Raw genomic sequence first — 21326 nt, 5'->3', positions numbered from 1 at the left:
GCTTTATAAAAAAAAAAATCTAGTCTTAAATTTAAAATAAATTTACTTTACATTTGCTTCTTTGTACAAGCATTGGCGCTTTTCTACATCACACAAATTATTTACAAATGAGGCTGACATTGAACTGTATATATGCATTAGTTACTATATATATAATTTCTTAATTTTTTACATAAAGGAGCTCGTCACACTGCTCTCTGATCATCACATTTATTTAAAATGCATTTCAGTACAAATCCTGTACAGAGAAAATAAACATCTTTTACACAAAAGCTAGTATTTTTGACTTATAACGTGTCTTCATAAAACATATCAACAAACTCTTTATATGTGACACAATCACTCAAAGCAAGACTTCATTAGTAGCAGCACAGTCTGATATAATGTTTAACCCAAATGCCCATCACAATACAAATACACGCTGTGTAACAAAGGATAGGGTTTCAAATTGCAGAAATGTATATGAGACAAACAAATAGAAAAGACTTCATTTTATTTTACCTTTTTAAAAAAATGAAATGCCTTGTAATGTGTAGATGAGTTGAACTGGGAGTATTATGTCAGTCAGGCTTTGCCCCCAGTTTGCACAGTATTGCTATTCACAGTGGATTTCTTGACTTCTATTCTCATAGACTGACTCTCAGCCCGTGTCTCCAGTTTCAGACCACTTGAGATCCCCAGGGATCCCAGCACAGCCTTCCCCGTCTTCAGACTCTTGGACATCGGGATGCGGGTTAGCCCAGTGCGAGGTGGCTGGGCGTCGTGCCCAGTCTGTTTGACAATAGGGGGAGAGAGAGCACAGTTTCTCAGGCAGGAAGCAAGACCGAAAATAACGGAAAAAAGGCAAAACCACTCACATGAGTTTATCATATGTATGATACTGTGTGAAATGTATGAATGAAAAGTATAAATATATTTAATTGTCATTTTTTTAATTCATCTGTAGTGGGTGAGCTCGAGTGCAGGCCAGCTTTCAGTGAGTACTTACTAATGTAAGGCTGTTCACTGTCATGTCAGCCAGAGGGCACTGAGCCCTGCATCACTGTGCGAGTGTAAACACTGTGTAACAACTATAAATTGCAGCATGGCTCCGGCAAGGTGGCAAAATGCCACATCATTAGTTCTGCTGTTCTGAGATCTGCCAATAGAGGCATTTCTGACCCAATATTCACCCGATCCACAAGGAACATTTTAAGGGGCACTAAAATGCCAACATGAATTTGCTTCATCCCCCATTTCTAGAAGTGTGTGATGAAGTTGTACGCTTATTTATATATCACAAATAAAATCCACTGGGGTAGAGGTTTCAATAGGAGAGATCTAAAATAATCAACAAATTAAGCTAAAATTAAATGAATCAGGACATTAAGTAAAACTTACCATGCTTTGTGTGGGCCTGGAAGAAGTGGATGTGCCAGGGGAAATTGTAATACTGCTCATCACTTTACTCTGTGTGCTCCTTGTGGCAGTGGTTGTGATTTGACGAGGCGAGCGCAAAACTGTCCCGGTTGATAAGGTCATTTCTTTGCTCTCTGTTACAGAAGCCACTGGCCTGACAACCATCTTTGGTGTGATGCTGTTGCCCAGATGAATATGAATCTTGTTGTCCTCAGTGGTGGTTATGATGCTTGCGTTGTTGTGGCCCTTCCGCACAGGCATTGGGACCATTTGCTTCTCAGGGGTAACCTTGAACACAGCTCGACCCATGGTCATCTCCTGGGGCTCTGGTGAGGCAGATGCTTCGGACACTACAGCAGTGCTCACTGTCGTAATAGAGACAGGGGACAAGGGTCTTCCTGAGGAAGTGGAGGTGGCTCGACTGCTTTCTGGAGACTTGGCTCTAGATATAGTTGTGATGGTGACTGGAGACTTGGCCCTTTCAGGGCAGTGAGGTCCAGCAGGGGCCTTTCGCCTGTGGCTCGGTGCAGAGTAGGTGGGAATGATTGTGATTCTGGATTTTGGTTGTGATGGGTTGGGGCTAAGGGGGGCTGAGCTAGAGAAAACATCCTCAGTAGTCGGGCTGCTGATTTCAAAAGTGGCCAAGTTGTTTTGGTGATCTGGTGTTACTCTGATGTGTAGAGGCTGCCCTTGCTTTTGGGGCACTGTCAGTTCAGAGGGTAAATTTTCTCCATTAACATGCAGAGGCTTTTCTAGGTTGTTATCTTGAGGGGTATTGTCCCTTTTCCTCATCCAGGGAATCCAGGACTTCTTGATACCTAGATCACTGCCAGATGAAGGACAACGCTCAACGGGGTTGCTTTTGTCACTGGGTTTCCTCATGCACTTCTGTCTGATATTGTTCATAATGTGATTCTCTTCTTGAACAGACTTCCTGATAAACACAGCTGGGGTATCCTCCTCCGCTGCTCCAGCGGGCGATGCCTCTGTTTGAACTCCAGTGGATGTCACGGCTACATCCACTATTCTCCTCCCGTTTAAACTGGGCCGTAGTGATCGACTATGGCGCTTTGCTACTTCCAGTTCTTTGGTGAGGTGGAAAACTTCCATGCTCATATTCTTGGCTTTCTCCTCCTCTTCCAAGAACCTCTGCTGTAGGACAGAGTAGTCCACTTGGAGCTGAGAAAGCTGATCTTCTTTGTGCATCAGTTCGTGGATCTTCTCCTTGAGGGCCACCACGTCAGCTTGTAGTTCCCTGGTTTTGGCCTCCTCTTTTTTGCATTGTTGTCGGAGATCTTGTTCCTGACTTTCTTCTTCTCCTTTCTCAATTGCTTTGTTATGTGCAATCTGATTCTTCATTTCCTCTACCTGCTGAGAGAGAATGTTGGCTTTGTCCTGTTCAGTCAAGAACCTTTTCTCTAACATGTCATACTGATCCTCTGTCTTGATTAAATCTCCCTCTACCACTTCAAGTTGCTTGAGACGGTTTTTCAGGCGCTCAATTTCAAATGTGAGCTCCTTAATTTTGTTGTCATCTTTTCTAATGGGATCAGACATTCTGACTGAATTCTTCACAGACAGCTTTTCTGCTTGCTCAAACGCATCCAACCTCTTTTTCATTTGGCTGACCTTAGAATTAAGATCTTTTGTTTTGTCAATTTCATAAGCGAGCTTGGTGCTAAGCTCCCCCTTTTCAATGGTTAAAGTCTCTACTTTTGTTTCCATCTCTGATTTTAATTTAAGGAGCTTTTTGCTTTCTTCTATCAGTTTTTCTGTCACCTCCATAACCTTACCCTGCTCAGTTTTGACCATAATGCTCAAATCATCCTTTTTCTTCTCATCAGACTTCATTGTTTCCATCAAGTTCTTTCGTTCGTCCATCAACGCAACCGTTAATGACTTAAGCTTACTAAGGTCATCCTTAAGGCTCAGCTCAGACTTTTCTAGCTTGAGCTCAGAAGACTCAAGCTCTTTCATACGGATCTTGAGAGCTACCACTTCATCTGAAAGCTCTTTATTCAGGACTTTCTCCCGTTCCAGAGCAGTGTGTAACTGTGCACATTCAGCTTTGCTACTGTTGAATGTACACTCAAGTTTTTCTAACTCCGCCATTCTCTTTTGGAGCTTCTCCACTTCCAGCCTGAGATCTTTACTCTTTCCATTCTCCTCTTGTAGCCTCTTCCTTAGCTCTTTACACTGATTTTCTGTTTTTGTAATCTCTTCATCCTTTCCCTCCATCTCCAGCACCCGCTTCCGCAAGTTCTCCAGTTCGGCAATCAAGTTGGAGTTGCCACACTCCCCTTTGCTGATCTTCTCTCTTAGCTCTTGGAGTTCCTCCTCAGATTTTCTCAAAGCTCTGTTGCTTTCCTCTAGCTCCTCCACTTTATGCGTAAGCCCCAAAAGCTTGGCATTAAGTTGGCGGTTATGGACCTCCTGACTGGCCAGTTTGGCGCTCATCTCTTCGTGTTGTTGGGTGAGCTTGCCGGATTTCTCTTTAAGCTCAGCTTCCAGGCTCAGCACCCTGTGGCTATCTTCCTGGGCATGCTCCTTGGCTTCGTTCAGAGCTTGGTTCTGCTGCTGTAGCTGTTGGCTCAGCTCCTGGACCCGTTGGGTCTGTTGGTCTAATTGCTCTAGGTGCTGCTGACGCTCATTGACCAACATCAAGGCAAAAGACTTCAGTTTGACCAGCTCCTCTCGCACCTTGGCCAGACGTTTGGAGTGCTCGTTCTCCTTTCGTACCTGGTAGGCTTTCTCGTTCTCAAGCAACCTCTTCAATCTAAGAACATGGGAGAAAGAAACAAATGCAGGAGATTACTTTGGCGTTTCATTAGCTTTTTAACCTTTTGCCACAGAAAATACTGTTTTGTTCGGACAATTTTATAAATTAAAAGTTTATTTGCATACCAATTTTTTTGTCATACAGTAAACTATATTCCAAGTACACTTTTCATTCAATTCCGAAATGTCTAGCATTTAAAATCATGTTTAACCATCTAGGAAAAACAGATCAACAGTTTCCCATACATGCCACACACTGAACAATCAATACAATTAAGGATGGAAACTGGCAAAGACCTCTACTACAGCTTCCAAACATTCTATGCTGCTATTTTCATCCCTGCTGATGGGATAGAGTATAAGAACAAAAAACTAAAGTTTTACTAACACCCCCTCACCAAGCGGTCGTCTTTTCTCTCAGCTTCTTTCTATGCTGCTCATGCCCATTCTCATGGCCGGCTCCAACTAAATGCTTGCAAAGCAGATTGAAGGCAGTTGCATGGTCTCTCTGTACACTCCCAGGGATGTCCTAATGCAATATTCAACCTGAACAGTTTTGCATTGCAAACTGAACCAAATTAGAATAGGCAACAAGGCAACTAGGAAGTTTGTGCATCTTATATAACCCCTGATGGTTCACAACGAGCTTCATTCAAATATTTCTAGCCAAAACACCTCAGAAACAAACCCCATTCAAAACTCACCTACTGCAGATGCTCTACAAGCAGCACGCAAAACCCTGCTTGCCACTGTACAAAATCCACTGAAAATACATAAGAAGTAGCAGGGGCCTCCTTTGCCACAAATTATCTACCGCCACATTCCACACATGTTATCAGGACAGTGAAAGGTGAATAAATACAGCGGAGCGTTACCGGAGTGATGTCACCTCGTCCATATAAGGCTGTAATGTGTAACAGAGTGTGTGTGCCTCTCTGTTTTGGACACTGTGAAGGGGGTGGGACCCTTGCCACAGAAGGAGTGTTTTGCAAAACTCCCTCCATTTTTGTGCTTTCATAAAACTTGGCAACTTTAGATAGGCTTGATTTAGGCTTTGTTTTATCAGATAGTTTGGATATTCAAAGAATGAATAAATATTAACAATTTAACAGACAAAGTCAGATTCAGTGCAAGTTTGGTGCAAAATAACTTATATCTCCTTAGAAGCCATAATTTCTCTGGTACAGGAGAGAAAATGTGTGCTGCAGTTCCACTTTAGGGAAAACTGGACTTGAAGGGGGTTCCTTGCAAAAGCTACGTATGATGAGCAAACCAGATATGGACAAGCTGAATGTCTCCCTGAAGGTAAAAAAAAAAAAAAAAGGTCAGGAGAGGACCGAACAGATACAATCCATCGTTCAAGAGACGACAGTTTGACAACAATGCAAGGAATTGAGGTTGAAACACTAAATGTTGATCTTGAGTTTGTAGATTGACACTGATTCATATTACCAGCAGCATGCAGTGTCAAGCGGGGATTGGTTTGTCTGACTGCTGTACAAGGTAGCCATCCAGATCTCAGAGTGCAATACATAAAATTCATACTTGCACAGCCAGATGTCGGTGACACCCTAGAAACTGGCACTCTAAAATTACTTTCATGCAAAGGTCAAAGTCATGATGCATGAGGCATTTGGCAATGATGGTCAAGTCATGTTTTTTTAGTGTTACTAAGGAAGAAAATCCTAAGCAGGCAAATACAAATGTTTGTCTGTCCATGTAGACAGATAAACTGTGGCCATCAACCTGTACAACTCCTCACTCTGAACCATATTTATACTGATAATGTACAATAACTCATGTTCACTTTATTTTAATATACCTCTACATATTTCCATATATATTATTGGACTCTGGACTCACCATGTGCAGTAATTTCTGTGCCATAATTCCTGACTGTGCAATAGCCCATATTGAATGTTATTATCATTCACTTATGCTTGTACATATTGATATATATATTTCTTATATTTTTCATACTGATGTGTGTATTCTTCATATAACTATTCTTATAATTTTCTAATTTCTAACTATGCACAGTACAAAACATTTCCTAAGCAGATATACAGGTGGGGTGCATTAGCCAGCATCCGTGAACTTGTTCTTTTATGGTGGAACAACATTTCAGCCCATGTTTTCTGGGGAATTCACTCAGAGGCACTGCAGCTGCACCTTTGTGTCAGGAGGCTCAGAAATGAAGCAGACGAGACCTGCCAAAAGGCTGTTAAAACACTACGTTGTACAGTAATGGCCACTCTTGACAGAGAAAAACCATTTCGTACAAAGCCAGAGAGTCACAACGATAACGCACAGCACTGTGAATAAGACCAACGAGGTGTTAAAAGAGATAAATCAGAAGCAACATCAGACTATGTGAAGGCCACAGCAGGTTCATGCATTACTGTGAGGACTTCATATTGAAAGTTTGGAGGTCTGCCGCAGGTCAGGAATTTCATTTTATGTGCGTGACTTTAAGCTCTCTGAAACTCCCTTCAGGAGTTCAGGAGCTGTTTGTTCTGTCAGTCTGTACACATACCATCATGCCACTTAAAATAGCTAACTTGTTGACATACAAATTGCTCTGTTGTCTCAAAGGGTGCTAATGGCTGATGGTTACCAGCCAGAAACTGCCCATCCTATGCATTCCTCCAGGTGTTTGGCAAAAGATCTTTGGCTTTCTTCTCCTCACTCTCACCCAGATGGCTGGAGGAGATCACACTGATAAGGATGAGATGATGACATGCATGTACGTCTTCTAAGAGAGTGACTGTCAAAGCAAAGAGCTACCAGACACGGAAGATACATCAGTCAGCCACAACTTTATGACCACTGACAGGAGAAGTGTATAACATTGACCATATTGTGACAATGTTCTGCTGGACCTGGCGTTTGTGTAGATGTTACTTAGACATAAACCACCCACCTAGACCAGACCAGGCACCTTCACCCCATACCAATGACACTCCTTGATGGCAGCACCCATCTACCCAATCCAATGGTGATAATACCACTCTTGTCATGTGTCTTCTTAATCTGTTTTTCCACAGTAAGTTCTTAAGCTCCAGGCTTTTTTTTTTAAGGTTTCGACTTGTGGGCTGGAATGAGAGCAGAAAATAAAAGATTTAACAATTTTTTTCTTCATCATTAATGAACACTAAATGCTGGGACACTGTAAAAAGTTCCCTGTGGCAACATATACAGCATGTGCCCATGAGAAGGACCTTTATCAGGGAAAACTATAAGGTATTTAGGCCAGCATTTGACATCTAAGTTCCAAGTCAAACATCCACCTGTGGTTTAGATATATCTTTCCTTCTGTTATCTGTTTCTGTGTCTGTGCACGTCGTATCCTTTTATGGCACAGATAGTGAATCTGGGTTCCGCAGGTGCTGACAGGTGTAAGACATATCAGAGCTCATATCCGCCATCATCTTCTCGAGGTGACAGAGGCCGGCTGGTGCATGAGCCAAAGAACCTGCTGGAAAGTTGCTGGCATAAGAAGGAGGTCAGCTCCAAAGTGAACCAGGGATCAAGTTGATGTAAAGTAGTCATTTCAGTCACAATTTGCATCACACGCTTCAAAAACTGAAGCCTGGACTTGGGGTGTTCAGATCTGTTGATCGCAGTACATTACATGTAGGGAAGGAAAGATCTGTGATTGTTAGTGCTCATAGGATTAATCATCTCGACTTTGGTGATTATCTGACATTTCCTGTACTGCCACCATGACATGGACATTTTGAAAGCTATGGAATCAAGTCCAAGCCAGAAAGGCTAATGACATTCCAATACACGTGTGAGCAAGCACACACAACTCTTGTTTCTGTCCCCTGCTTCCTAAAGACACACCTAGACTGTCACAACAATTTTTTTTTTTTTTTTTTAACATGGTAGGATTAACATATTTGCCTGCACATTCAAGGTAAGTCCTAAACTTAGACCTGCATCCGGTGATTTTAATCTCTGCTCTATGCCTGGACTCATTCATGCACACATTTGGCCTCAGGTTAAATGTGTTTTGAAGGAAACTTAGTTGTACGTCACTTTTTTGAATTTCAAAAAAGTGTATTTATGCTCATTTCATAATACCCTGCTCTTTAACTAGTTTGGTTCTGATCATAAACCCCCCACACACTAAGGGTGAGAGTGGCAAGGAAAAACTCAATTCATGCCAGAAGAAACCTGAAGCAATACCCAGCTGATATGGAGGCATTCATCCGCTTAATACCTGCCAGACAGAGAGACTGAAACAAAAGAGGGTGACTGGACAGAGTAGAAAGGGAGTGCCTATAACGCTAAGCTAAAGTTACTTTCTACCCTGATTTAGCTCATGACTTAGTATTTAGCAGCAAAACCTCAAGGAGGAGAGGCAGTTCATAACATGTGACAGACACTGTACAGTCTGTCCTACAACAACCGACTCAGCACTTCAACAGTGCTCAAGTGTGGAGTCTTAAAACAAAAAATGCTAACTGGTAGCACATCTACCAAAAAACTAATCTGGGACAAAATATTCTCATTTTACTTGTTTATTTAGCTCACATCACAAAGTTGGATTTGGGAAGTTTGAGATCTGCTACCAGTGTGTATTTTTAGTGTATAATTTTAAATTTTAAATCTAAATGCAAATGCACAAAGCAAAACACTAATTAACTTACATTTGCACAATTAATGCACGCAATATCTCCACCTCACATTGTTATTGTGTGGACATTGTTAAGGGAATTGCATTCCCCAATAAGCAACAGTCAATTGAACTCTCTCATCTGTTCTAATTAGTAAGGCCTCTTTTCTCATACTCATTCAGTGCACATCTATACTCCCACAGGCAGGCTTGATTGATCTCAGTGAGGCCCTGTACATACATGCACGCTGTAACCATCCCCCCCTCATCCGTTGTCTCTCCCTGACCAAGAAACCTGGGTCGCAACCTCAGCGATGACTTCATTTCACAGATGATGTCATGGGAGATTTGCTCCTCTGAAATGCCATTTAGTCATTCACTCGTGCGATCTCCTCTTCCTCCACCCAGTCCCCTCCCCTCTCCATACCTGACCTCCCCCTTTCCTGCAAAGAGCCTGACCGCTTCCTCACCCGCGATTTCCATTTCTCTGCCTCGCTCTTCTCCTCCCCGGCGCTCAGCGCCTCTTGCCGTCAAACAAAGCTATGCGAGGTTATCACCTCAGTAAGCGCCGCCTCCCTCTTTTCTCTCCTCTCTAGTTCCTGAGGAAGCCATCTTTCAAGCGTGCTCAGATGTCGATACATTCCTTCGCTGCACTCTCTCACACCTCTGACACTTTCCACACAGGCTTTAGAAACCGCATTGGTTTGGTAATCCATGTTTTGACTTTCCACTTCCGTCTGTCCCTCGCCACTCTGCTCCTCTCCTGGTGTTTTCACCTAATTCCTCTTCACAGGTTCCTCCTCCCACTGCTTCCGCCAACCTCTCTGGCCAGCAAATTTTGCAAAACGCATGGCAAAGAAAGTTGTATTGATTCCAAATGGCCTTTAGAGCCATTTACCCTTTTTCTATGACACATATTTATACAGTATCTTTACATATTTGGTCTCTTTGAACACAGCAAAGTGACAAATATCAGTTGTACTTTGAGTACCTCAAGTACTGCATGCAAGTACAAATTACACACGAGATAAATGGCTTTTAAACTAACTGGGCACGTGGCTGTTAGATATTTATTGAGTTGCTGTCTGTCATTTTAGTTAGTTCAGGTACAAAAGACCACATGTGGCAGATGACTGACAATTTGGATGAAGAGCAACATCATTTCTGTTATGACGGCACGGCAAGCCAAGAATGCTCCGTGGCAAGTACATGATTCCCTGTCAGCGATCAGAGGGAGATTGCAGAACCCCAGAGACTTTATGACAAGGTACAAATCCAAAGGTAAGCCTCAAAAAGGGAAATTGAGTGATGAAACACAAAAGAAACCAGCAAAGTACTGTAAAGTTCTGTGTATCGGACAGAAAAGTCAGCTTCTATCAGAGGGAAAACTGTGAAGGCAAAATAAAAACGCTGACTTTAGTGTAGTTATTTCAAAACTGAACATCCATCAAACACCCATCCAACTAAATGCTGCGAGTGGCTGCACACTGCTCCAATCATGCTCAATTGAATGGCATAAATGAAGAGAAAAAATCCTTGAATGTGTTTATATACATAGCAAATAAAGTTGATTTCAATAGTTAAAGCTGAATCTTTCTTTGCTTCAGTTTTCCATCCCTCCTACACACTTTGAAAGCTATCACTCTACTCACTACATGTTTTATTGATGCTTAAGGAAGCTCAAAAAGTGACAGTTTGGTCACCTTCACGTATAACGATTAAATAAGTTAGCAGTTTTGAAAGGGTTTAGATGTTCCAACTCCCACGTCTCCCCTCGTCTCCCCCTCACCTTTCCCTCTCCTGCTCCAGGAGGTTGGTGAAGTCGTCGCTCTTGTTCATGTAGTCGGCATGTTTACGCTTCTCCGTGTCCAGCTCGTGAACAGTGCGACGGTGGCACTTTTCAGCGAGCAGCAACTGGCCGAGCATCCGCCGGTACGTCTCCTTGTGCTTCTCCTGGAGGCGTTCCAGCTGAAGGAGGGTGAAGCAAACAGGGACAGAAAACACATGAAGGCTGAGGACGCATGGCAAAGGTGAATTTCATCTCCTGTGGTGTAAGATGCCAAACTCTTCTGTAGCAGTAACCCCTTGCAAGGTATGGCCAAGTTTCTTGGCTTCGAGGCTTAGGGTTTAAAGGTACTGAGACTCGTAAAGCTAGAAATAAAATTGCAATATCCTCAGAGGTTTTTTTTAACAACACAAACATTGTGGTATAGACGGGTGACCTACTGACCTCAACCATAGGCTTTTGGTAGACACTGTGGTTGTGAGGCTTGGTTCCAGTGATGAAGCCATCCCTCTGTAAGGCCTGGAGAGCCGAGCCAGGGACCGCAGAGCCGTACTGTGATTCAAGGGCCTCTGGGGGAGTCTGTTTGGACTTCAGCAAGCAGATCACATCTTCTCTGGCCTGAGGAAACATACAAAAATAATAAAGCATGTTACAGCTTGAGGAAGTGGAGGAAGAGTGACAAATGATGCATTTGGAAAAAAGGGCCTCAAACTCATTGTGAATGAGGCGTTTTTGTCAAATGTGTCTGGATTATGTGCATCTCACTTCAGGGTGTTTAAATCCTTCAACCATTTGTTTCATGGCTCATCATTCTACATTCCACATTTCTCAAACGTTGTCACTTGGTAAACACAAGGCATGCTCGATTGTTTTCTCTGGCATGTGAAACTGCCATTTTCAACCACAAGATAGAGCTATTGTGCAGAAATTGCAGTCTTACTCGAGCCAAAGCAAGAATGGGCACCTTCCATTCAACATGACCTGATTTTATCCACAATGCCTTTCACAGGTAATATATGTTTTCTTCCCTTTGTCATTGTACTCACGCTGGTTATTACAGCAGGTCAAAGGTTAGATGCAATGTGCAGAACGAACAACACCCAGCCCACCTGAACTTCTCCTTCCATGATCCCGAGCAGTTTCAGAAGCTCCTCTTTGGACATATTCACAACATTCCCTCTTTTTTCTCCAGCCTCGGTGGAGTCGAGCAGTAGCTTCTCCTTGTCTGAGATGACCTCCACCTCCACCTCCACCTTGTCCTCACTTTCCTCCTGTTGAACTTTGGCCTTCAGGCTCTTCACAGGCAGACCCACTTCCTGTTCTTGGCTGATGCCATGATCGGCCTGTGGGACCCCGAGCACCCCATTGGCTGGGCTCTCCACCCCGCTGCTTTTGGACCTCATCTTACCTGGACCAAGGACAAAAGAAACAGGATTGAATGCATCTAGTTTAATGGTCCACTTTGCACTATTGCATGGTCACAATTTACAGAGAGTTTTATGGCTTTGGCCTTCACTGCCCTTCCTATCATAACTCCCCCCTTCACAGCCTTACTGACCCACTGGCATTGTCCTGTGTTAACAATCCTAACCTGGAATAAATACCCACAATGACCTAGCACTGTGTGTGTTTGTGCATTGTGTGATATCTCCATTCACTAAAAAAGGTTCATGTACCTAGTGCAGAGTGTTGACGGTCTGGAAGCACATTTGTGGCACTCTTGGGCACTCAAATGTCCTCTGTTGACACTGAAAGTCTGAGCCAAACTTTTTATCCAGATCCTGAAAATAAATCCTTTGACGACAGGTTCCAAAATGAATTTTGCCTCATTCATCTTTCAAAACAACATACATCCCGTTGAGGTGTTCATGGTTGTTTTGACCCTGATTATTTAAACACATTGGGGAGTATCCTATTCCTTCTGTTCACTACAGTGTGCAGTGCAGTATAAGACTCCATGTCAGACTTCACCTGCCTGTCATGGTCCTACTGCCATTTGAATTGTTTATCTGTTATAATTTGTTCCTTTTAACAGCCAATTTATTTGAGCTCTTTACCATAATAGATAGACAATCATTTTGAATCTGTTTCTGAATTTGAGATATTTCAGAAATGTCCTCGTTACTTTAAGAAAAATATTTCAATATATTGTTGCAACCAACCAGCTCCATACCCATTACATTTAGATAGATAAAACTATGCAGCTAGTTAGTTTATTAAAACATTTTGTTTATTGATTCATTTGTTGTTGAACTGGATGCATCTAGCCAAAAAATAGAAACTGAACTGGTTAGTTTCTTTTAGCTGAATTTTAAAATTACATTAAACTTCTAAACAGATTGCATTGTAGGTCTTCTGAATGAAGATATATTATATAGCCTGCTGTAGATTTGTGTGCATATTGTTTGTGTTCAATTCCAAGTGTGCTCTTTGTGATCGATTTCAGATATGACATCAACAGCTCTTTTTAATTGCAAACAGAAAAACGCCCCCGGCCCCCAAAATCCCCTCCGTAGGACCCTGATGATGTCATAGCACCCTGACCTCTGAATAATGTGTTGAGACATCCCACGTAAGGTCTGCCAAACAGTAATGAATCCTCTGAAGCACATGCTTGGATGCATGCACAGCAGTCAACTTTGAGTCTATATCAATAATCATTCCGTTCAGTCTAATTAGGTTAAGATAAAACAAAGTGAAGAGGAATTAGACATACAGTTCTGAGAGGTTTGAAAGTGAGTCTATCAGAGCTTTCGGTTCACATCAAGAAAAATGTTTATCTTCCTCTGTAATCGTGGTCAAGACTGCAGAGAATTCAAATGATGCTTGAAACCAGTCTCTTTGAATCCCACCTGTTTCCAGGAAAAAGGCCTCAAACATAGGAATGGAAAGGGTGCAAGATAACACTGACTGTAGTTCAAACGGAAGAGAAAAAAATCTGACAAACCAACACATTAAGTACATTCTTTATCTTAGTTCTGGGAGTTCAGAGAGTGCACATTGGCTCCACTGAGATTTGGTGCTTGACTGGAGATTAATTACAGTGCCTTCTTTCCTATCCATAGCTATTAGTTTCAGCTGTGGTCTCACTATCATTGAGACCAGTGTTGTAGTGCAGTAGTATTCAGAAGTGCATGCAGCATTCATGCCATCATTTAAGTGGTGCCAGGGAGTTTGAATGATGCCCAGAGGTGGAGGGCATTCAAACGGCTACCACTGGGGCCTGAAAGTGATGAAACACAGAAACACGTGCACTACTGTAAATTGCTCAGGCAGAGTTACTAAGTACCAGCGACAAAATGGTTGACCCTAAGTTGGGAGCCTGGCGGTTTATTTTTAATTTCTGGGCTGGTGCCACGAAAAGCCAGAGAAGCTACTGTAACAGCTCTTCTCATTTTGCAGTGTCACTCGAGTTCAACGGAACAAGTGAGAGAAAGTATTAGCAGCTATACAGTAGCTCAGAGCTTAATTACTATTAAAAGTTGCTTCTCACTGTAAATTCCTTGAGTATTGTGCAATGACCAAAAATTCAAAACACCATCTCCCTCAGACAAATGGTAAACAGTCTGGTTTATTTATATCATACTTTTCTACCAACTGGTACTGAAGTTGTTTTACAGTCACAATGACAACCCATGTCTACCCTTTAATTCCCACAAGTGGGCACACATTCATACACATTAAATTAACCTAAATGGCATTAGGTCACCAATGTTGATTGACTAATTGATTTCAGAGGATCTGAATTTCTTGCAAAAACTGTTTCACTGTTGGTGGATGTATTTTCAACCCAAAACACTTTGACCATCATCTGACTGTGAATAAATGCATCTTTTCTTAATGTGAAGCTTTCTGTGGTGATGGGAGTGCTGAAAATTAGACTGTACTGATCTAAGGATCCATTCTACATTGATCTCCACCACTTCTGCCACTACTACTGCTTTTTTGTTATCTGAAAGATACAGAGATGCTGCACAGAGATGGTTTATTCTCTGTGGATCTGTGACAGTGAACAATGTTCTTGATTGCAGGTGGACATTAAAATCCATTATTTCTAGATTCACAGAAAACATTTCAATTAAATTAAAAATGTGGCAAGGAATTAGTGGCTTAGAAATCTACTTCACAGCTCACACTCCTAACAACAAGATGCAGGTTGTAAGGCTTAGTTATCACTGTCTGTTTGCCAGCTAAGTCTGTCGCTGACAAGTCTTTGTCATCAACATACCGTCTTTGCTCTGTGATCCACCTTGACTGGTCGGTGCAGTCCAGATGATAGTGAGTACTACCGAGAAACAAATGGGGATTCCTGAGTCACGTGGCTCACATTCAAGTCTGGCACGCAACATTCCCAGTTGTCTTTATGGAAAATAAAGTAGAGCTAGCAGACCATCAGCCTTTACTCTGTGGTCTAGGTCAACCCACCACAATGCCCACACACATTCGTGGCATCTAAACCATCGGCCCCACTGATTACCCGGCATCCGATACCTCATTGTGGTATAAAAGAAGGTCCTTAAACCCGGCAAGGCCCTGCCGAGGGCCTGAGACTAAATTTAAAATGGGACCCCAAATCTAGCTCAAGGTTTGGGCTAGTCCAGCTGTCGCATATATGAGTATTTATAGGCCCAACTGAAGCATGTGCCTCCATTCCAAAGACAAAAATTGAGTCGTAACATTTTTTCAGCATTCAGCAATTCTTTTATCTTTGGTCTGAAATATTCCAAGCATGTTGAAGTAAAACTGTAACACCGGCCTGATACACTTATGCTCTTGGTTGCAACTTTAGCATTGAACAAGATTTATAAATGGCTTGATAATCAGTCAGCTGTTAATAGACAAATGGGACAATCTGTGGAAGTTCAGTGTTTTAAATGTTTGGTCTGTTGTATAAACCTAACCCTAACCCCTAACCCCTAACCCCTAACCCTAACCCTAACCCCTAACCCCTAACCCTAACCCTTACACTAACCCTAATTTTAAAGCCTTTATAAATGTTTCATTTGTTGGTTTTATTCAAGACTTTGTAACTTCTATACAGCTTTCATTGCTGACATTTTGACTTGTTCCAGTAGAGAAAGTGAAAGTGCGTCACTGATGTCTCAATTCCATTAAGTGTCCCAGGAAGTCATTACAGTGTTTGGGTTTATTGAGATATCGGTAAGACCTCTAGATGGAATGTGGCCATGAGTTGTGCAAGTCAAGATGTCTAATGTAAAAAAGATTAGTGAAGTGTGCACATAGTATAATTTAAACCCTGTGCAAAGCACACATATCTCTTTTACAGAGAGCAACATGAGCGTTATATCAGGCTATAACACTGGTGAACAATGTGCTTGTCTGTGATGCTCGTGTAGAGAAAACATGAGGAAGGTAGGAGGTCTGGAGGCAAAAAGTCTGGCGTGCAGCCAAATTCATTTGCCAGAGATGAGGGATGAGAACAACAGCTGCAAATAATGTAACAGCATGCTTGAGGAAAAATGATTAGTTTGATTCAGTGCGTTTTGATATATTCACACCACAACCTCTGTGCGACCAAACATGGAGAGGTTCTTTGCATGCAAGCGTAGTATTGGCAGCTCGTTCCGCCCGAGGACGCTGATAAAATGTGGTACGCTCGAGGAGCTCTTCTGTCCTGACAGGAAAAACATGCTGCGCCGCCAAGATATGGGAATTCCAATCAAAGCAGCAGCTTCGGATGAGCCGCGAGTCAATCCATCCGATATTGAAAGTTTTGTGCGTGTGCTAAAATGCAAAGCTGCAGCCTGTTCCAGGATTCTGATGGACAGCACCTTCCAGACTGGACGTCCAATGACACCTGGGGTCAAATTTTATGTAACATCATTGTAGGAAACATCCTAGAAAATAAGGACTCAACTCAGATGGTAACACTGACCCTGACTTTAATATAAATCCCCTAAAACAAATTTCAGGTATTAAATTGAATCGTCAAAGAGACTTTTGTGGACAAAACTCAAGCATTTACAGCTTGTCGTAGTGTAATGGTGTCTTCTATTAATACTTCATAGCGACAACTAACTAACTAACATTGGCATGACACGCTGGAGCAAAATGTCAGCATAGGTGGTGGGTTTCAGCTTGTAGTATTCTCCTGATGTCACATTAACCCGATCCTCTAACTAGATGTAGCACTTAGAGGATCAGCAGTTTCACTAATGAGCACACTGAGAAGAGCATAGGTGTTGCTTTATTATTTGTTATTAGAGGAAACACTCTGCCTTTTTACTTCATAAGAAACTCCACACCTTTAGTTCCCGAAGCTGTCAGTCATAAAATGTGGCACTTTTATGACAGCTGCCCTGGTGGCACTTGGTTAAATATTCACTCAAGACTTTGATGAACTTGTATAATTAATGGATACACCCACAGGAGCAATACCCAACCTTCACAAGCTGAAACATGCTCTAATTTGGGTCATACATTATGAACACGGCCGTACATGTGGGGGCACTTTGATGGATTTTGTGTTCAGCCGCGCGGCCTGAACACTGTGACCAAGCATATGGATTGGAGCAGCTGCTGGAACATGACTTACCTCCATCTGTCATGATTAGTTTGATACAAAATGGAAAACGCGGACACATCAATTTTTCTCACGAGCCGAATGTGTTAAGTTGTAAACTGAACTTGAAGCAGCAAATCCCACAGCAACAGCATTTTATTCGGTAAACCAATACCAAGTAATCAAGCACCAGATTTTCCTAGACTGGACTGTGTATCATGTTTACAGCACAGAGATCAAGTTCTGGCTGTTCTATGATTAGAAACAGCAGGCAACATATGGATGAAGCAGACTCAAATGTGGTGGTGTCGGGGGGTCGGCCATTTGTCTGAAATCTCAACTCTAAATGCAGCTATATCTGAATTCTACTGATGGAATTGTATTTCTTCGTTGGCTTTCTGTCAGAGGAGAAACCGATTAGTCTGCCTGACTACAAGTTATTGGAGACATGTCACTTATAGGTTTATGTCAAATAAATGCATTGTTTTGATTGGATAGACTCCGTTTTACCCCCTGCCACCAAAACATATTGTAGTATTTATGCAAATCTCTATAGTAAAGTATTTAACTTTAATAGCCTCGTGCACCAGAAAGACACAACTAAAGACTGCATACAACTATTTCTAAAGTGTCTGATCTACTCTCACTGCCCTGCTCTTAGTTACTAATAAAACTGTATAAGAAAAAACTAAAAACGTGTTATCTTTCTTACTTTCGATAAAATACAGTAACTCCATGCTATCAAAATTTCAGAACTGAAAGCTGTAACATAAATACATTAAGAAACAATAAATCTATTTTATTTTTCATGTAGTAAATATCCAGATTGTTTTCCCTTGGGTGGTGGTGGAGACCAAAGCAGAGGTAAAAAAGAGATGTACATGACATGTGCAAGTCCACTTTCCCCTCCGAAGGTCAGAAAATTCAACCTTAACATAGGCAGTACACCTTCTAGTAAACATGCAGTATTGTACTCTGGAGTACTTGGAATGATAATGTAATACATGGCTAACCGCACTGCTCCAAAACTCTCAGCCACTACCAATTTAAGTTTGGTAAGGGAGATATTGCTATTGTTTTGTGTTGGTATCATTGTCAGTTGTTTACTGTTTTCTAAGGGAAAGAATATAAAACTGGAATGCATTGTCGCAGGTGGAACAAAGATTAAAATGCAGTGGAGAACTGTGATGAAATTTTAGTGTGGGTTTTAGTTTTCAGTCTTAAGTAACAATCAGCCACAAAGAGCAACACGTTCAGTAAATATACAAACACTCGCTGGCCACTTCATTAGGTACACTAGTTAAAATAAAATGCATTCTTATCTATCTTACAGCTTTGTGAAGGTTATGGTGTTATGCATTTGTTTAACTCAGAGAGCTGTTGGTGTTTCCATTATTTTGACCATTTTAGTCCATGGGCTAGGCTAAAAAACAGATACCCAAGTTTTAACAGCACCAAAAACTACATCCTCCAGAATGATCGTCCAGTTGAATTACCACCTTTCAACATAAACTGAACATTATGCACTGTAGGGCTATTAGAATGCCTTTTCACTACAGTACATGATGAAGTGGCCGGTGAGTGTATGTTGGGTTATTTTCTCCAAATCAATAATGCCACTAGACGGCTGAGGTCATAATAGTGGCGGTCATCATCGCACAGTGGTTTGCTGGAAGACTCATCATTATGTCACTTTCCCTCGACAAACATAGACAACTGGCAAACTTCATGAATGACCTCACTGGTTCTCATATTATGACACACTGAGGAGAAGCAATCAACCACTCTACTGTTTATAGCAAGCATGCTTTGCCGTTTTACGCGCCACATATCGAATGATCTTGAGAAGATCTTGGGTTGCTATGGAGTTTACGGACTTATTTTTAAATGAAGGGGGCGTGAGTTATAAGTGCCACTGTTCTGCGAAACATTCAAATGTGTCTAAACTGCATTTTTGGAATTCAAGACCTGAGGCCCTTAGACGACTGGAGCTGTGCATGTGTCAGTGACAGCTGTTCTTGAGGCCCGCCAGACCTATAGGGAAGACACCCACCGCAGGCGGCGACGAGCTCCACCTCCTCTTATGTTGTGTTTCTGTTCATGCTCATAGGAAACAATGTCCTCAAGCAACACATAACAGAGCAAGAAAGGAACGAGCAAGAAACTTGAAGGACTAAGGATCACACGCAAATATCATGTACTGTAAGTCTTGATGGCTAAAAGTTGAAACAAAGAGAAACCCCATGGCAGTGATCTCACACATGTCACAGCTAAACTATGTCACCTTCTGTAAGACCAACAACTCAAGTGACATAGAGCTATAGTAATGTCATGAGGTAAGCCAATGACACATTTAGTCCATCTCAAATCAATGCTGCTTTGGCAAATACCCAAGTTCAGTTAGCTTGGTTTCAGTTTAAACAAGGACCACTGTATTGATTTACAGTAAGACTGATTCATTTGCAAACTGGGACTGATAACCGCCCAGTGAAACATCACAAATCTGTTGTTTTTTTTTAAGTGTCCATTTGGCTGATTGAACTTCACAGAGCGTCCAGAGCCAGGGAGGGAGCTCTTAGGTAAAGCTGAAGCAAGCACAAAAATGTTAATGAGCCATATCTCTGCACCAGTCCTGTTCGTCTTGAGCCAGTGGTGATACCACTGAGTGCGCAGAGGCCGCGTTAGCTGGACCGGGTGGGAGGCAGGAAGGGAGAGGTTGCACAGAGAGAGAGCGACCCTGGACGCTGAAGGGAAAGATCATAAGAGCACGGGCTGCACCTGCACTATCTTGGCTGGCTGAGAGGGAGATAGATGGAAGGAGATGCACGCCTTGACAAACAGCGCCTAGCAGGAGCCATGTGTCTCCTCAGAAGCGCTGATGACCTCATGCGGATGAAATGGAATTCATTTTTGGCGTCATTACAGCCCATAAATATTCAAGATGAAAGATGTCATGTTGCTGCAGCCCGTCAGGCCCCGAGCTTGTTAATGTCAAGCGGTGTCGTGAGTTTGCAATCCAACCGTTAGAGCTACACGGCGCGCAAGAGGTGGTGAAGCTGGTGGCTGTGGTGGAGGACAAAGGTGGCTTGTAATATCTAAAAAACTTCACTGAAACAGCATCCTCTGTACTGTCCCCTGAAGTTGTGGGCTTCTCCTCCCACGCGCAAAGCGAAAAATTCTTTGCACTAAATGGTCTTATTCATGCCATGACATAACATGTAATTTATCAAGAAATGTTTGATTCATGACTTTTCTGTACGTGCAGTCACAATGCCAAAGCTGCGCTGCCGTAGACCGCACTAAGAGTAGTCTCTTGTCTTCTCATAGACAGATTAATGCAAAATGTAGAAATACCATACTTGTGTGAATGGATGAAAAGTGAGTTGAGCTAATTACATGCTGAGGGGAATAGTTGCTCCATTCATACGGTGTTCTAACCACAGCACGGATGAATCCAAGAGAGTGGATTTTCTTTCATTTTTTATAACAGCGCTTTTTACTAGCTTCATCAAACTGATGACGGTCTGAAAGCAGAGCAGCTGATGGACTCTGCTCTCACAGAAGCACATGATCGCCTGTGGCAGGGGTAGGTAGGGAAAACAGGATTATTTTTTATTATCGTGAGAAAGGGAGTTGACTCACCTGCTGCTGCTGTGGCGTCCCCAGCTTTAAGTAATTAACAGCCGCAACGTGTAATCCTGGAAAAGTCTTGAAAGCAGAAAAGTGTCCACTTATATCCTCTGGCTTGTGTGGTCCACTTGTGGTGTCTGATACTGAGTGGTGCCAGGAGCCATCTCAAGCTCCGCTCTCTCTCTCTCTCTCTCTCTCTCTCACTCTCTCTCTGCTCTCGCTTGCTCTCTCTCTCTTTCTCTCTCTCCGGTCAGGTCTTCAGGTCAAGAAGGGAATGGTACAGTGCAATAACAGAGCACTGTAACTTCTCTCTCTCTCTCTGTCTCTCTCTGACCCTCCCTCTGTGTTTCCCTCCCACAGCCTATCCTGCTCTTGCTTTACACAGCCAGCTAACTAACACACACCTCTCACTTTCTTTCCCTCCTATCCCTTCGAGAAGTCAGTTGATGAGTGTGTGAAAGTAAAAGAGGGGGGTGTGGGAGGAAGGCTGCCACTATTCTACTCCCCCTGTGTGGTTGAAAGGGCCCGTTGCCCGGTGAGCAGAAAGGCAGAGGTGCTCTGTGACGTCCTTTGTCACGGGGCCAGAG

The 21326-nt window shown here is 42.5% G+C and overlaps 1 protein-coding gene across 1 annotated transcript; it reads right to left on the bottom strand.

Moving 5' to 3' along the window:
- Nucleotides 1-196: 196 nt before the first annotated feature.
- On the bottom strand, nucleotides 197-21066 carry LOC125023126 (filamin-A-interacting protein 1-like). The gene is made up of 6 exons (XM_047610154.1): nucleotides 20752-21066; nucleotides 11696-11994; nucleotides 11031-11204; nucleotides 10590-10768; nucleotides 1381-4174; nucleotides 197-771 (listed from the first exon to the last, which is right to left on the bottom strand). Exons 2-6 carry the CDS (start codon nucleotides 11987-11989, stop codon nucleotides 565-567), a joined length of 3648 nt encoding a protein of 1215 aa, XP_047466110.1. The 5' UTR covers nucleotides 11990-11994; nucleotides 20752-21066; the 3' UTR covers nucleotides 197-564.
- Between the last annotated feature and the right edge of the window lie 260 nt (nucleotides 21067-21326).

Source organism: Mugil cephalus, chromosome 17 (assembly GCF_022458985.1).
Source record: "Mugil cephalus isolate CIBA_MC_2020 chromosome 17, CIBA_Mcephalus_1.1, whole genome shotgun sequence".
Lineage (NCBI taxonomy): Eukaryota > Metazoa > Chordata > Actinopteri > Mugiliformes > Mugilidae > Mugil > Mugil cephalus.
Note: the sequence above shows the minus strand (reverse complement) of the source record. Positions and strands in the feature narration are given on the sequence as shown.